The following is a 14,238-nucleotide window of genomic DNA, read 5'->3' on the forward strand; positions in this document are numbered from 1 at the left end:
CGGGTCAGCGCGCTGTTGCAGAGGTCCAATGGGCGCGGCACAGCTTCTGCGAGGGAAATTGACGCACCAAATGGCTGTTTCGAAGCCCGTGGAGATGGGGGAGATGGGTTGCGGTCGGGGAGAGGTTCGGTGGTGAAGTCGTCGGCAAAGCTCTCACTGCGCCGGGCGACGGGGCCAAGCCGGGAAGAGCCGCATTGCTTACTAAGCTAGCGCATCCCATCCCATCTCAACTCTTATATTGCCTGCTCGTGGCTTCAGAACCATCACTACCTATGCAGCCACCAACACGAAGCCGGCATCTCCGCAATGTCTCGGGATTGAAATACAAGGCTGGGAGCCCGGCACTGGCTGCTGCATTGCTCCTAATATACGTCGCCAAAGGGCAACACGGTGTACACCCTACCATCGGGAACGCCCAATTTACCTTCTCAAGGCACCCTGCAGACTCTGGATATGTCCATTTGATTAAAAGTAGCATGTTCTCCAATAATCGCGCGACCGACCCGACCATTTAGGGTGGCGTAAGGGCGATCCACAACATTCGCTCTATGTCGCACAACCGCCTTGTTAGCCTTTCCTGTCCCACGAAGTATATTACAGCGCATGGCCCCATATGCCGTAGGCCGTCCTTGGGGGCCGCCGCTTGTAATTGGCAGAGCGTCCAGAGTTGGTGACTTTTGACGGCCCAGAGTTGGTCGTTACAGAGTAGTGCTTCATGCAGTCAGTAAGGACTCGCTTCAGCCTCCTGGGCACGCTGGAAGTCACTTCTTTTGATTGGACTTGGTAATCCCCGAAGCGGGCGTAGAACACACAATGACAGGCCATCGTGTTGGCATGGGATCATGGGAAACATCTCATCAACGGATGTTTATTACACTGCAGTATGGTGTCACCTCAAGAGAAGATAAAGTCGAGCGGCGCGCCCGAGGACCACGTACATTCAAGCCTAACCGGTCACTTCGCATAGTCTCGAATCCGAGCTCCTAGGTCTAAATCCGAGGAGCGGATCATGGACTACCACGACCCGTCCATATGGAGGTTGATAGATGATCTCTCCTCTGTGAGGGTGAGAACTTTCAAGGTATGACCGGTGCCCAAACTCGTCTTTCTGTCTAACATTATACAGGTCATTACCGGTGTCTTTTTTGGGCTCGCCGTTCTCTCAGTCATCGGTAGAGCTGCACTTCGAGTTCATGCACGTTCGACGCCCACCGTCGATGATTGCTTCGTATTCTTCGGGTCTCTCTGTCTCATTGCTGGGACAGAGATTGCGTACGCAGGGCTGGATACCATGTGCCTGGTGCAGGCGGTTCAGAGAGACCCCGGAATAATCCTCAAGATCCGTCAGGAGGACGTAGTTGCAGCCGCCAATGGGATCAACGCCTACATCTATTCAAGCTCGTGTCTCCTAGACGCGACGGTATTCTCGGTCAAGTTCTCGTTCCTCGCATTTTTCTAGCGCCTGCTCCAATCCGTGGACAACATTCGAAAATATTATTGGTGCGTTGTGGCGCTCACCATCGTGTCTTGGGTGTACATGGTTTCGGAGCCATACATTTTGTGCCCTCACTTTGGAGCCGAGACCGGTAGGTAGTGGTCCGCGATAGGGGAGTCATGCTACTAACCTTGCCGCAGTCAAGTGTTGGACAGAGCTCAAGGCTAGAGTCCATTTCGCCATGGTTGGGCTGGGAATGAGCCTGGACGCGCTCACTGATATCATGAGTAAGTCCACTGACTCGTCTCCAGCAAGGCCTACAACTAATAGCACATGTAGTCGTGAGCATTCCATCCTCATCCTCCGTCAGCTCAACATAAAGGCGCGCCAGAAGACTGCTGTAGGCTCTTTCCTGTGCCTGTCTCTTGCCATGGTCGCAATAGCTCTTACCCGCGCCAGCAACCTACATAGTAAGAGTACTGGTCCGGTCGCTTTAGATTTCATATACCAGTCACTTCTCCTTCTTCTCGAGGCTACCGTGGCCGTGCTTATGGCCTTCTTAACCGCATACCGCACATTCTTCGTTGCGCAGACCGAACGAAAGAGACGCCAGGAGCGTATGAAGAGGCCAGCATATTCATTCAAGAGGTTCGCGTTCCGCAAGACGACCCACGACGAGGAGGCCAGACTTCCTGAGATTCCCCGAGCGACCATGACTGGGATAAGAAGCTTCCTTCAACGGACCAATCGGACCGTGGGAGAGAGCACAACCATACTACCCCACAAGAACGAGGAGGTTCGCTCCGAGTTCAGCGTCCCCACCAGCTTCATCACGAAACCTAGCTTCCTCAAAGACCAAGCCATTTCCGTTGCTTCATCATCTAATCGACAATCGCGACTCTCAGAGCCGAGAACTGTGGACCACGTTGTCGAGACGTTATAGGGAGCGAATAGGGTCACATCAGGGTAGTGATCGGGTTGAATGCACTGTCGACATGGCTGTAACCGGGGCTAAGTGTGGGCTGCTATCAGGACATAGCGTCTTTTTTGGTTGTACCTTTCAAGAAGGCATGAGTTGGCCCCGGAGCCGCGAAATGTTCTACACGCCCAATCGTTTCTCGCACGAGAGCAATGACTGCAAAAACCCTTGTTGCGGCATGGACTACTTATATTCTTCGCAATGCAAACTCGCCCCACCTTTACCCTACATTCACTACATCCCAAGCCACACTGCCTTTGCTTGGAGTCCGGAGCCCTCAATGCGACTCATCAGGCTAGGGTGAGGACGATCAAAGGGCAGAGATGGGATCAGGTCGTTGGAGGAGGGGCGCATCCTGCGGATGGTATGCCGTGTCGAGTCTTGTCTCGAGAGTAACCTGACGCTTGTGCCTGTACTCGCCAGCATCCCAGGATTTCCACCTTCCTCCCGGACGTAAACCCGAATTGCGCAGCTACTTTCGGTCATGGCGATACATGTCGTGGAGTTCGGGCAGTCACGGACTTGGAGGTCCCAAACCAGGGGGCTCAGAGCCATGAGCATCGCGACAAGATACATGAAATACCTAAGGCTTGGATATGAACACTATAAAAATTGTCTTTACTGGCCTGCATTACAAGTCTAGCCACGATATTTGAACCGTTACGAAGAAAACACGAGCCCCATGTACAAAAGGAAATATCGTCCACGACGCGGGTTGCGATGTGACTGACTTAGGCGCATATGTGCTGTCTCTTCTCCTTTCCTAAAGATCTGGAGCACTCATCGGCCAATGGATCTCGCGTAGGCTCAGGCGTCGGCTCTGGTTCTGGTGTTGGTTCTGGCTCCGGCGTTGGCTCTGGCTCAGGCTGCAGCGTCGGTTGAGGCACCGACGTCGACTGCGGAGGTGTCACGTTTTGGTTCTGGAGAGTCTGCTTGAGCCGCTCAACGACAATGGCTCCCATGTCTTTGTGGCCATCTTCGGTGGGATGCAGTGTACGATCAACCGAACCCTCGGTATCACCGCTAAGCGCTGCAAAATCTTTGGAGTCGGTTTTCCACTCCATGCTGAGGTCGGGATAGTCGGGGTTGTAAAATGTAAGTACGACGTTGTTGCCCTCTACTGTGGGCTCCTCGGGATGCTCTATCAGTTTATCAACGTCCTCCGTGGGCGGTATTTCATCAGCAGTGGTGTTGTACGTTTTCGCTTCGTTCCCATTCTTGATCGTAACGAACCATTTTGCAGGGTTGTTCCATATGTGCACCTTGTTGCTCCAGTTGAGCTGATCCGTTCGGCTATGTCCTTCTTCACAGAAACGATGGTTGTTGAAGGCTGGATTGATATCGATGTATTGGATCTTCGGGTCATCGAAACTTTCCGCGGCCTCTCGAATTGCGCGGTTCATAAGGTCAGTCTATGGGTAAGTCGCTGTTAGCGGCTTCCATTTGTGTAAAGCAACTTTAGTGACGCATCAAGGCTGCACCTACCATTTCATTAAAGTCTTCGCGCATGTGCTTGACGAGATTTTGGTTCTGAAGAGCCCACCAGACATTGAAGTGCCAGTGATCACACTGCTCTGCAAGGGCAAAGAACCAAGGATAGCCAAGAAGGAACAGACTGGCGTCGTTGCCCACAACGGCCTTGTGGCCTCTCCATGCGTGGATTGTGTCCGCAACCTTGTTCTTCATACCGTCGCCTTGGAGTCTGCTTCTGACCAATCCAATCTCTTTTCTACATTCTCCCTGAGGGTTGTTTGGGTCGTCGTCTTCGTATTGTGTCCCATACTTCTTGGGAGGGATCGCTGCGTGGAAAAGACAAGCATCAACCATGGGATAGAAATCCGCGTTGTTGCCGCCGGCTTCCATGAGCACTACCTTTGGTCTCGTCAATTGATCCATCTGACCCATCATGTCCTCCAGATGTGCGCCGGAGCATGCTTTGAATTCGAACTGTGGCTCTCTGCCGTCGGGGACCCAGTCGGCATAGGATGCGTTGACCACGGTAGACCATGCATATTTGTAGCGCATGCATCCGTCTGAGTTATTGTCGAATCTGTTATCGTCATTCCATTCAATGCCACTCTATTGTCTATCAGTAAGGGATATCATGTCTGTAATGTGTGGAAAGCTCACAGCCCAAGAGTCGCCAATGGCCCCGAAGACGAATCTGTCTTCTCTCACGTCCAGTTGGACCGTTGTCGGCGAAGACTCCCTAGGGTATGCAAGGACCTTGGGGAGCTGAAGGGCGAACCCTAGCAGGAGAGTCCAGCGAGATGGAGGCATGAATAATAGAGAAATGTATAACAATGTTTGCGTGCTTCCTATGTCTACTTTCAAAGCTCTTTGAAAGCACGCGACGTGTCGCTGGTAGATTTCCCCAGTTTTTCCTTTCCAACACCCAATCCGTATTATATCGTACTCCCCGGGTACACTGTGCCGTGCATCATGCTTTTATGAAAGCGTGTCCTCAACGTATACGCCTCAATCGCGGGCTTTCGTTCATGGGGAAATCCACATTCCCCAAAGTCCTGCTCACGAGGAACAGCGAATCCTTCTCTTGCTGTCGGGCTCAAGTCTGTGATCTTATCATCAACGTGTCCTTCAATGCCGCTCCTTCAAACCCCTGTTGGATGAAGTAGGTGGCCAACACGTTCTAGTGAGAGACATCATATTGTTGACATCGATGCGCTCCTGGAAGAGGTTGTGCAGGCAGCATTGCGCCACAACGGTGTCGACTATGGAATAACCATGGCATTCCTCCATCGAAGGAACCTCTGAGGGTATTAATAGACATGCTACGCCGTAAGAGGGCTCAAGGGGTTATCTGTCCTTGTTGATAGATACGTATATGCAAAATTATGAAGCCCGAACCATGAGCGGAAACTACTTGTGATAGCTGGAATGATTTCGCATGTGATACGCTAGATTCTATAGACCCATTCATGCACGGGAAGGACGAGCGAGTTCGGACAGGAAGTCCTGAAGAAGAAAGAATGGATATGAAGGACTTCAATTCTTCCGTGTGGGCCACTGGCTCAAAGCGCAGAATCGATTCGCAAGACCGAGAAGGGAGATGTACGAATCACAAAACCTTGGAAGGCACGGAGCTCAAGGCACAGAGAAAGCGTCTCAATCGTAGCGGACGTGTCCATATGTCTCCATGAGATTTCTGTGACCATCAAAAAATATGTAGCCTATCACAGCCCTAGAAGTATCTTCGTCGGATCGGGTGCGACTCAAGCATGTTGCGAAGGAACTACCACTTGGACATTCTTAGAAGCCCGAAGTCCCTAGGAGCTTTGCCTGATCATGTATCTTAAGCCCAAGCGTATTGGCGAAGAAAGACCAAAAAATGCCTTGTAAGGTAACGTTGCGGCTAGGCTTTCAAGGATTGTCGCACAGGAGGCGGCGCGGGCGGCTTCGTGCATCCTCTGAAACTAAACGTCTCAGCGCCGCACAGCCTCAACGCCGCAGCCAACTCGCAGAGCGCTTCCAATTTCTACCCTCTTTTATTCTTTAATCTGCATCTTTTGTCTAGAGATTAGAAACTTGCGTACATATCCTGTGATACGGCTTATCCTTCTTCTAAATATGGCGACGAAAACCGAGAACGAAAAGGTCGGACTAGAAGAGTGTTTGCAGTGTCATCGTGTCCCTGGCCCTGGCCTCCAGCATGTTAGTATCTTGCAGCTTTCCAACGCTAAAACTTACGTGCGCAGCATGGCGAAGATAACAAGGAGTCAACCTCTGAATCTTCCATGAGAGCATGGGAACAGACTCTCAGTCGATTCCAATACTGGGTCCTGCTGCTAGCCCTACTCACTCTCTCTTTGCAGATTCTCCGATTCAGATCTTCGACAATATCCGATGTAACAACTCCTTTGGCTCGCCTCGACTTCCCTATGACACCGCATCCAAGAGCTCGAACGTATGAAGGCTGTTCATCCATCACCGCCGCTGAAGATCGCCAGTTCGAGTTCAACATCACAGCTGAATCCACGACCACAAAGCGGTGGCAACTTAATGATTCCGCGGTTCCTGAATCGCGTAAGAACCTTCGAGGCGACATTACCATTGACCGCGGGAGTCTCTTTCAAACTTCCGATATAGAGGTTCGCGTCGTTGTTCGATCCAGCGAAGGGTCAGATCTCAAGAATGTGCTCATCCACAGTTCAGACTTCGCTCTCGACATCGACTACAACTTCCAGGATAGGAGTGATCTCTGCACCGAGGTCAATGTACTGGTACTCCTCCGGCCGTGGCCTAGACGTTTATTGGATCTGTTCGACGTACGAACCAGTGTGTTCGACATCTTATTCAACCCCCTCCTTAACTGGGAAGTCAACAACCTAATCGCCCATACTTCATATGGTGATTTCACCCTTGACACCACTGAACCCTGGACCGATCCATTAATAACGCACAACGTCTCCGTCAGCTCTATCAACGGAACCATTTTCGGCTGGTTTATCCCAGATGAGCACCTCGACATCCGCAACGAACACGGAGAAATTGGCATTTTCATCTGTCCCAGAGTGGGTATCAACTCGCCATTCGAACCCAAAAGTATCTCCATTTCGTCTTCGTCCGGGAATATTCACGCGGAGACTGTTTTCAAAGTCTGGCCGCCACAGTCTTATACGCATCGAACGACGATCGAGACGGTATCAGGCCAGGTCCATGCCATGGTACCGCATGGCTCGTACACCAACTTCTCTAGCGGCAGCGGCAACATTTCGTGCTATATTGAGCCGTACGGCGCTGCCAGGCCGGACGCTGTGAGCGAGATATATACGACGTCGCAGTCCGGCAGCTTTAATGTGTACCTCAGCTCCGCCAACGAAAATTCGTTGGCTGGGAAGTACAATCCGCTTCTCAACACCGTCAGCGAGCATGACGTAGGGGAAGGGAAGCTACGGTTGAGGTACCCCTATGATTGGTATGGCGAGATGGAAGCAAGGATCCGACATGGTGTATTAGAATTTGATGGGAGTTCCTTGGAGGATATGGAGCGAGGTGAGGGGTATGTGAAAGCGAAGAGGGGAAGAAAGGGCGAGAGTCGGATGGAGGCCTCTGTTGGCACTGGAATCTTAGATGTCCTGCTAGGGCTCTAGGAATAGGTGCTGCAGCTTCATTGATACTCCCGTGATGGTATTACCTGTTGTCAGTGCGAAGGTCGGAAACGTGGTGCAATTTTCGATGGGAAGGGGGCTAGCAAGCCGCACTAGGCCACATTAGGTCGCGACGCTCGGACTCCCGAGGTCCAGAGCTCCAACAACCCCATCTTCTTCTTTCCAACGTGCACCACTCTCCAACTGCGCCCAGAGCCGTTCATCTCTAAGACGTAAATGCTTGCTTACTTGGCTCGACTTAGCCGCCCTAGCCTTCGAACGGCGTCCCCCTCGCGAATTCCCTCCTTCTGGACCAGGCGCGGCACCCAAGCCATGGCGCGCCCGAAGACTTATCTTGATCTTCTCAAAGCCGTCGATAGGTACAGCTTCTTCCTCCTTTGGAATCCTTGTAATCGCTAATTCGAGCAGCTTCCCTTACATCGACATTGCAAGGACTCCCAATGATGATCACGAAGAATCTTCTTACTACCAACTACTTTTACCCAGCGATCCTCGGCCGCATGGGTATATGCTGCCCTCGGTCGTGAAAAAGATTCCTTGGACATCCGACTTCGAAGTCAGCCACGACTGCCCTAGGACTGTTCAGGTCCTCGACAAGTCGCATGGACGAGACACCGCCGCGGCGTGTAACCAGGCTTTCGCCAGCGTGATCGCCAGAGCCATTGAGTCCGGAGCGTTCGCAACCCTAGGAAGGCCATTCCGAGAAGACTACAAGATTCTCGGCGCGAAGTACCCTTCAGTGCAGTTGCTGCGAGCCGCGGCACCCCTTTTCGGAGTCTGCTGCCGTGGTGCCCATATGACTGCGTACGTTCGGACGGACGAGGGCATGAAGATCTGGGTTCCGCGGCGAAGTGCCCATCTCTTCACTTACCCAAGAATGCTGGATACCACGGTCGCTGGAGGAGTAAGAGCCGAAGAGTCACCTTTCGAGTGTATCGTCCATGAGTCCGACGAGGAGGCCTCTTTGCCCACAGACTTTGTTCGAAAACACGCTCGTGCTTGCAGCGCGACCACGTATGTGGAGCAGAGGAACTCCGGGTTTGGTGGCGAATTCGGCCTGATGGTCCCTGTTTGTTTATATCTCTACGACATCGAGCTGCCCTTCGACATCGTGCCTACTCCGCGAGACGATGAGGTTGAGGAGTTCTATCTATGGGACGTGGATCGTGTAAAGAAAGCGTTGGCAAACGAAGAGTTCAAGACCAACTGCGCTGCCGTCATGATCGACTTCTTCATCCGGCATGGGATCATTACCGATGAGAACGAGAGCGACTATCTCGAGATCATTAGTCGGCTGCACCGAGCTTTACCTGTTCCAACATCTCCCACGGCCACCTAGGTGGAACCATTGTGGATTACAGGCGTATGCGATACTGTCTCAAGCTTGCGACGCTGCTCCAGTACTCGCTCTACGCGATCTTGCGTCTTGTACTTTCTTTTTCTTCACGAACACCCCACCAAGCGTGAGGAGCTTTGATGTCCGGAAACGGTAAAGTCTCATGCACAGCACTTTGGCGCTGACGAATCACCTGTCTCACGGCATGCAGGGCACTTCCGAAGAGCCCTTCACTTGTCCAACGAACACAGAACTATACATACCTTAACGGTAGATGCAGATATGGCACCTCCAACCTTTTCTCTCTGCTTTGCATTTTGGACACACCGGGACCCGTATCCAAAGTCCGCAGATCCTTAGCTCTTGAACATGGCTCTAGTGCCCCAGCGTGGGGAAAGTCCTCCGACACCTCTGTACACTAGACGGCTCTCACCACACCTACAACGGCAAACCACATCACTTCCTCCATGTTCAGATACTACTGTTGCCCGTGCTCGAAGCAACGTGCAATATGTCTCTCGAAGCGAACACTGGAATGAATTCCTTGATGTCTTCTCAATGCTTTGGGACGGCGATCGAAGAATGACACTGAATCAGTTGAAGTCAACAATGGAGGAAGTATACGGGTTTTGGGCGACGTGTGTAACGAGTTTATCGTTTATACATAGGCGCTAACGCATGTCAATAGTATCGATCAACATAAGAAGAAGTTCAAAGAATGGTACAAAAAAGGGGTCCTGAAGCCAAAGTACCGGAAGCGGCGTAATTCACAGGACATTAAAATGATCGAGCAGGAGTACCCTCTCACGCCTGCATCCACCCCCGATACCGTGGCGTCGCCCTTTACAGGTTAGTTTGCAGTCCGAAAGTTCGACCTCAGATTATTATCTCATGCTGATCCCTAGAAGAAGAGAGCGCGATACCTTCCGCACTTGCTCCCATTCGCCCGGTTGCGCACTCTACTACTCAAAGTAGCCGCCCCGGAGACGCATCTAGACTACCGCCGCCACGATCCCTTAGCACACCACACCAGAACTAATTCTATTGCCTGCTTGGTAGTCTTTGGGATGCATATTTTAATTCCATATATGGCCATGCAGATGAGATTGAGGTGGGGCATGCTGTTCGTAGTATGATTGAGTTCATATTCGAAGTAGCTTCTACCGACCCCGAGCTGTCGACTCTCACCTCCCGCCGCGGAGACCTCCTTCTCGTTCAGAAAGCTGCCGCTTTGATACGGGAGAAGTATCCAAACCAGGCTCGGCTGCTGGATGACTTATGTCTTACATCGGTCCTATACACTGCACCGACGCCGCCAAGTTGGGATAATCTCGAGCGACATCGCTCAACTCACTTCGGTCCGCACTCCAACGAGCGTGGTTTCTGGTACTGCGTAAGCGCCTGAATTGCGAGCCTTATTATACCTGCGTGCTAACACTTGGGGTTAGTGCCAATGCGGCGATGGCCCATATATTTTGAAACTCTACTCGGGATGTATTGGGTTCGGATGTCCTGACCACCAGCGGTGCGCGTCATGTCCTGTCGAGGAAGATCCCATGCGTTGAGAGATACGGCTGAGCTAAGCCTACCTAGGTAAAGTCGCTAAGCGGCTGTGCCACGACCTTGCGCGCAGGCAGAACATCGTGTCATCCTCGCTCCATCTTCCTTTCCGACCAGACTCTTCACGCGTCTCCTACTCCGTCCATTCTCTAGAATTAATCCAGTTGCAATGACCAGCATGCATGTCTCCAAGGATAAAGACCGTCATGACGCGACCGAGGACGCCGAAGAACTAATTAGAAACAAGCGACGAAAGATTACTCCCTCGCAAGGACTGTGCGAGCAATGCCGTTCGCTCAAGCTTGACAGAAGCTTCGAACGCGCTTTCAAATTCTACAAGTTGGCTAGAGAAGGCACAATCCCTCGCTCCCAAGAGCTTCAGCGCCAGGCTAACGGGCCTTTGTACTACGAAGACTGCTTCTTGGTCCACCGGTTCAAGGATCGATTAGCTACGCCGTCCGGGTGTCTTTTATGTCATTTCTTCCGGACTATGAGGGTTCAACCAGGCCTCCAGGAGGATTACAAACTTCTCGCCTTCTGCAGCACCGAGAGCCGACTATTTTGCCTTCCGAGACTCAAGGCCAGCAGCGCATGGGAGGGCATCAACCACTCGGTATTCATGGCGGTTGTGCCGGATATCGCATCTATTCCACCCAACGGCCACGGAGAACTTTGTTTGGAGAGCGATATTCCTGCTGTAGGATCGATCTATCGCTTGCGTTCAGGCGAGTCCGGCGACACAAACGCGACCCTAGAAGCACGGGAACTGCAGGAGAGGGCCGACTTCACTGTGATCCGAGAATGGCTTTCGTTTTGTAATGAACACCATGACCATGTCTGCAAGCGCAGCACGTCACATGGAAACATCGCGCGAGGATTTCGCGTCATTAATTGCGATGAGGATCCTCCTATCGTGGAGGAGCAGGAGTGGGGAATCACCTATGCAGCTCTAAGTTATGTCTGGGGGAAAGGTCCCGAGGCTGAGAAGAGATGGCCCGCGACAGTCCTAGATGCCGTCGCCGTTATGAAAGAGATGGGGATGAAGTATTTATGGGTGGATCGACTCTGTATCGATCAGCAAAACGAAGAGGAGAAACAGTACCTCATTGCAAGAATGACGACAATCTACTCCGAGGCGGATTTTACGATTGTGGCCGCAGCTGGCTCTGGGGCGGGCTACGGGATTCCGGGCGTACGAGCGACACTCCGCAAGCCTCAGGCCAAGTTCAGGCTGGACAGCGGGAGCGTGCTCTTGTCTACGCACCGCGATCCTCGTCTGGATATCCTTGAGTCAGAGTGGTCCACAAGAGGTTGGACGTATCAGGAAGGCATCCTGTCGAATCGCCGACTCGTTTTCACAGACCACCAAGCGTATTGGGAGTGCCGATGTATGGCCATTCATGATGGCATCCGTCTGCCTCTACACCTTGTCCACGAACCTTCGAAGGCACGTATGGCAGACTTCATGCTCGCTGGTATTTTTAAAGGAGTCTCGTACAGCGGCGGAGCTATGGACGATGATGGGGAGGTCTTGATTAGCGACGATTCTTATAGTCTCGACTACGGCTTTCCCATCCATGACGATGGCTCCATACGGGCTAAATTCAGAGGACTGGAGGAGCACATACGTGCTTTCTCGGCAAGAAACTTGGGCTACGACGAGGACTCTTTAAACGCGTTCCAGGGAATTCTGGGTCTATACGATCCAATCAACATCAATGCCTTGTTAGGAATCCCGATATGGTTCGGGAAAGTCGCTGGGCGACAATCTGGCCCGCAGGTGACTTTCGCACTTTCCGTCTGTTCATGGTACCATCGGAGCGACCCGAGTCTCCGAATGTTTGTGGCCGAAGACTGTCAGCGCAGGACCCATCTGCCTTCGTGGACGTGGGCGGGCTGGAAGGGCACCGTTTCATGGCGCTCGCCACCCCAGGAAGAACACTCTGTGATGATGTGCAATCTGATCGAGGTTGATACGCTCGATTTCTTGTGGGTTGCTGACATCTATCTCCGAGAAGCGTGCGTGTCGTCTCCAGTTCGCTTAGCGGATGTTAGATCGGCGCAAGAGTTGCAGGATGATGATCTCGACCTGAGAGTGCTCGAAGTCAGGAACCCCCTCACTCTGAAATACTTCACCTGCAAGCCAACCAAGAAAGAGTGGTCATGGCGCCGCCACGCCGGTAGAAGGGGCAGAGAAAGATATGATGTCGGTAGAACAGAGTGGGACTTTGACTGGCACCGGCTCGCGGGCAGACTGGTGTGCATCAGTGTGTCGATGCCGATGACAAGGGATCAGTGGACTCAGAAACACAGATCCAGAGAATTTATCAGCATTCTCATGTTTGCCGGGCGCGATCCGTCCATTAAACACGGCCGAGCTAGGTTTCTGACTCTTCGTAAGGTGATTTCGCCGGGCAGGCCTTTGCGCTGGGAGAGAGTTGGGACAGTGCAATTAACTATCTCAGATCCGGAACTCTCCAAGTATCAAACGAACGGAGAAATATTGGATAATCTTCCGGTGCAGCGAGAACGAGAAACTTTTGCGATTTGGTAAGGGGTTGAGGTCATTTGGGTTTGGTTTGGCTTAGGTTAATATTTCAACACTACGGGATCGCAGCTACATATGCGGGTCGACTATAGGGTGGACACTAGGGGATCAGTTGCTGAGCCTAATAGAGCTTGTTGTCTCTTCATCTTGTTTGTCAAGTTCTTGGATCGCCTGGTACTCCGTGTGCTTGCCAAATGAGGCATGTAAAGGTCCTTTGGAGAGGACTACGAAGAAGTGAGCAGCATGATTAGGAATAATGGAGAAGAATGTTCTCACGAAGAAAGTCCTTATTCAAAGGGGGAACATTCCGGGGCGTACTAGCCAGCATATATCGTCTCAGCAAACCGAAGCCGTCAAAGAATGTAACATATTCGACGACCCACTTTCCTCAACCAGACAAGCAGTACGAATGAAGAAGGAAGATTGTTCCGAACGCAGCGCCTACAATAGCCACCTTGATTGCGAGATGTCCATGTCAAACGAGTATGATTTGCCGAATTGAGAAGGTCTCATCCTCACACGCCTGACCGTCCATCATACCATGTACGTAGCACTCTCCGATAAATTCATCATGTCCACCGTCCTGAGCTCTCAGCACATACAGGACCTGCCCTCCTAGTAAGACACAGACCTGGTCACCTGGCTGAGCGGCGGGCGGCCCCAGGCCAATGAAGCCTCGACTCGTTCTGAAGATCCTTCTCCCAAATGTCATCGCCTTGGTATCGATAAGCATCCAGCTCTGCCTTTGCCGCTCGACAGCAGTCATGGTACCCATATCACGCTCTACCAGGGCCCAGTCTATGGCGAAATCCCGTGCTAGTTCGGAATCGCTATGGAGCCCATGTCTGCCTAAATCGGCCGTTACGGTGTGGTTGAAGGCATCCATTATAGTCTGTCCAGTAAAGTAAAGCTTGTCTGGATGCTGTGGTATCCATGAGCGCTCGGTGTTGAGCCCATTGGCGGCAAGGTTCCACTCGCAAATGCTCGATACTCGTGTTATATGGTCAAGTACCGAGCCCTGGAGAAGTAGGCACCCGCCTTCGACGTAGCTTTTCCCTTCGAGTGAGCCGCTGGCGTTGTAGGCCTTCTCGGTATGGCCATATACGTCTGAATCCATAAACTTAGGGAGAGGATGCACCGATGCTCGCAACGTCCAATCCGGTACCCAGGACGGTAACGTACAGTCATGGTTATGCTCAAAAGCACTGCCCGGCGCCGATCTCCATACTCCCCCAAGGAAATCTAATCCGT

The 14,238-nt window shown here is 52.1% G+C and overlaps 7 protein-coding genes across 7 annotated transcripts; 6 read left to right on the plus strand and 1 right to left on the minus strand.

Annotated features, from left to right (window-relative positions):
- Window positions 1-1,009: 1,009 nt before the first annotated feature.
- BU26DRAFT_564835 (uncharacterized protein) lies at window positions 1,010-2,378 on the plus strand (the record flags this gene model as incomplete). The annotated part of the gene is made up of 4 exons (XM_033833314.1): window positions 1,010-1,081; window positions 1,127-1,420; window positions 1,460-1,586; window positions 1,636-2,378. The coding sequence occupies 4 exons, from the start codon at window positions 1,010-1,012 to the stop codon at window positions 2,376-2,378; spliced, it is 1,236 nt and encodes a 411-aa protein (XP_033684176.1).
- A 599-nt stretch (window positions 2,379-2,977) lies between these two features.
- Window positions 2,978-4,728, minus strand: BU26DRAFT_594894 (SGNH hydrolase). The gene is made up of 3 exons (XM_033834917.1): window positions 4,545-4,728; window positions 3,900-4,493; window positions 2,978-3,826 (listed from the first exon to the last, which is right to left on the minus strand). Exons 1-3 carry the CDS (start codon window positions 4,692-4,694, stop codon window positions 3,146-3,148), a joined length of 1,425 nt encoding a protein of 474 aa, XP_033684177.1. The 5' UTR covers window positions 4,695-4,728; the 3' UTR covers window positions 2,978-3,145.
- Window positions 4,729-5,954: 1,226 nt separating this feature from the next.
- On the plus strand, window positions 5,955-7,615 carry BU26DRAFT_484480 (uncharacterized protein). Its single transcript, XM_033825852.1, has 2 exons — window positions 5,955-6,086; window positions 6,131-7,615. Exons 1-2 carry the CDS (start codon window positions 6,003-6,005, stop codon window positions 7,523-7,525), a joined length of 1,479 nt encoding a protein of 492 aa, XP_033684178.1. The 5' UTR covers window positions 5,955-6,002; the 3' UTR covers window positions 7,526-7,615.
- A 240-nt stretch (window positions 7,616-7,855) lies between these two features.
- Window positions 7,856-8,882, plus strand: BU26DRAFT_564838 (uncharacterized protein; the record flags this gene model as incomplete). The annotated part of the gene is made up of 2 exons (XM_033833315.1): window positions 7,856-7,902; window positions 7,952-8,882. The coding sequence occupies 2 exons, from the start codon at window positions 7,856-7,858 to the stop codon at window positions 8,880-8,882; spliced, it is 978 nt and encodes a 325-aa protein (XP_033684179.1).
- A 183-nt stretch (window positions 8,883-9,065) lies between these two features.
- On the plus strand, window positions 9,066-10,040 carry BU26DRAFT_313495 (uncharacterized protein). The gene is made up of 3 exons (XM_033821958.1): window positions 9,066-9,517; window positions 9,568-9,728; window positions 9,785-10,040. Exons 1-3 carry the CDS (start codon window positions 9,249-9,251, stop codon window positions 9,916-9,918), a joined length of 564 nt encoding a protein of 187 aa, XP_033684180.1. The 5' UTR covers window positions 9,066-9,248; the 3' UTR covers window positions 9,919-10,040.
- BU26DRAFT_313484 (uncharacterized protein) lies at window positions 9,917-10,526 on the plus strand. The gene is made up of 2 exons (XM_033821957.1): window positions 9,917-10,272; window positions 10,328-10,526. The coding sequence occupies exons 1-2, from the start codon at window positions 10,012-10,014 to the stop codon at window positions 10,442-10,444; spliced, it is 378 nt and encodes a 125-aa protein (XP_033684181.1). The 5' UTR covers window positions 9,917-10,011; the 3' UTR covers window positions 10,445-10,526.
- BU26DRAFT_313479 (HET-domain-containing protein) lies at window positions 10,203-13,118 on the plus strand. The gene is made up of 3 exons (XM_033821956.1): window positions 10,203-10,272; window positions 10,328-10,404; window positions 10,473-13,118. Exon 3 carries the CDS (start codon window positions 10,609-10,611, stop codon window positions 12,991-12,993), a length of 2,385 nt encoding a protein of 794 aa, XP_033684182.1. The 5' UTR covers window positions 10,203-10,272; window positions 10,328-10,404; window positions 10,473-10,608; the 3' UTR covers window positions 12,994-13,118.
- Window positions 13,119-14,238: the final 1,120 nt, after the last annotated feature.

This window comes from Trematosphaeria pertusa (genome assembly GCF_010094035.1).
Source record: "Trematosphaeria pertusa strain CBS 122368 unplaced genomic scaffold BU26scaffold_7, whole genome shotgun sequence".
In the NCBI taxonomy this organism is placed as follows: domain Eukaryota; kingdom Fungi; phylum Ascomycota; class Dothideomycetes; order Pleosporales; family Trematosphaeriaceae; genus Trematosphaeria; species Trematosphaeria pertusa.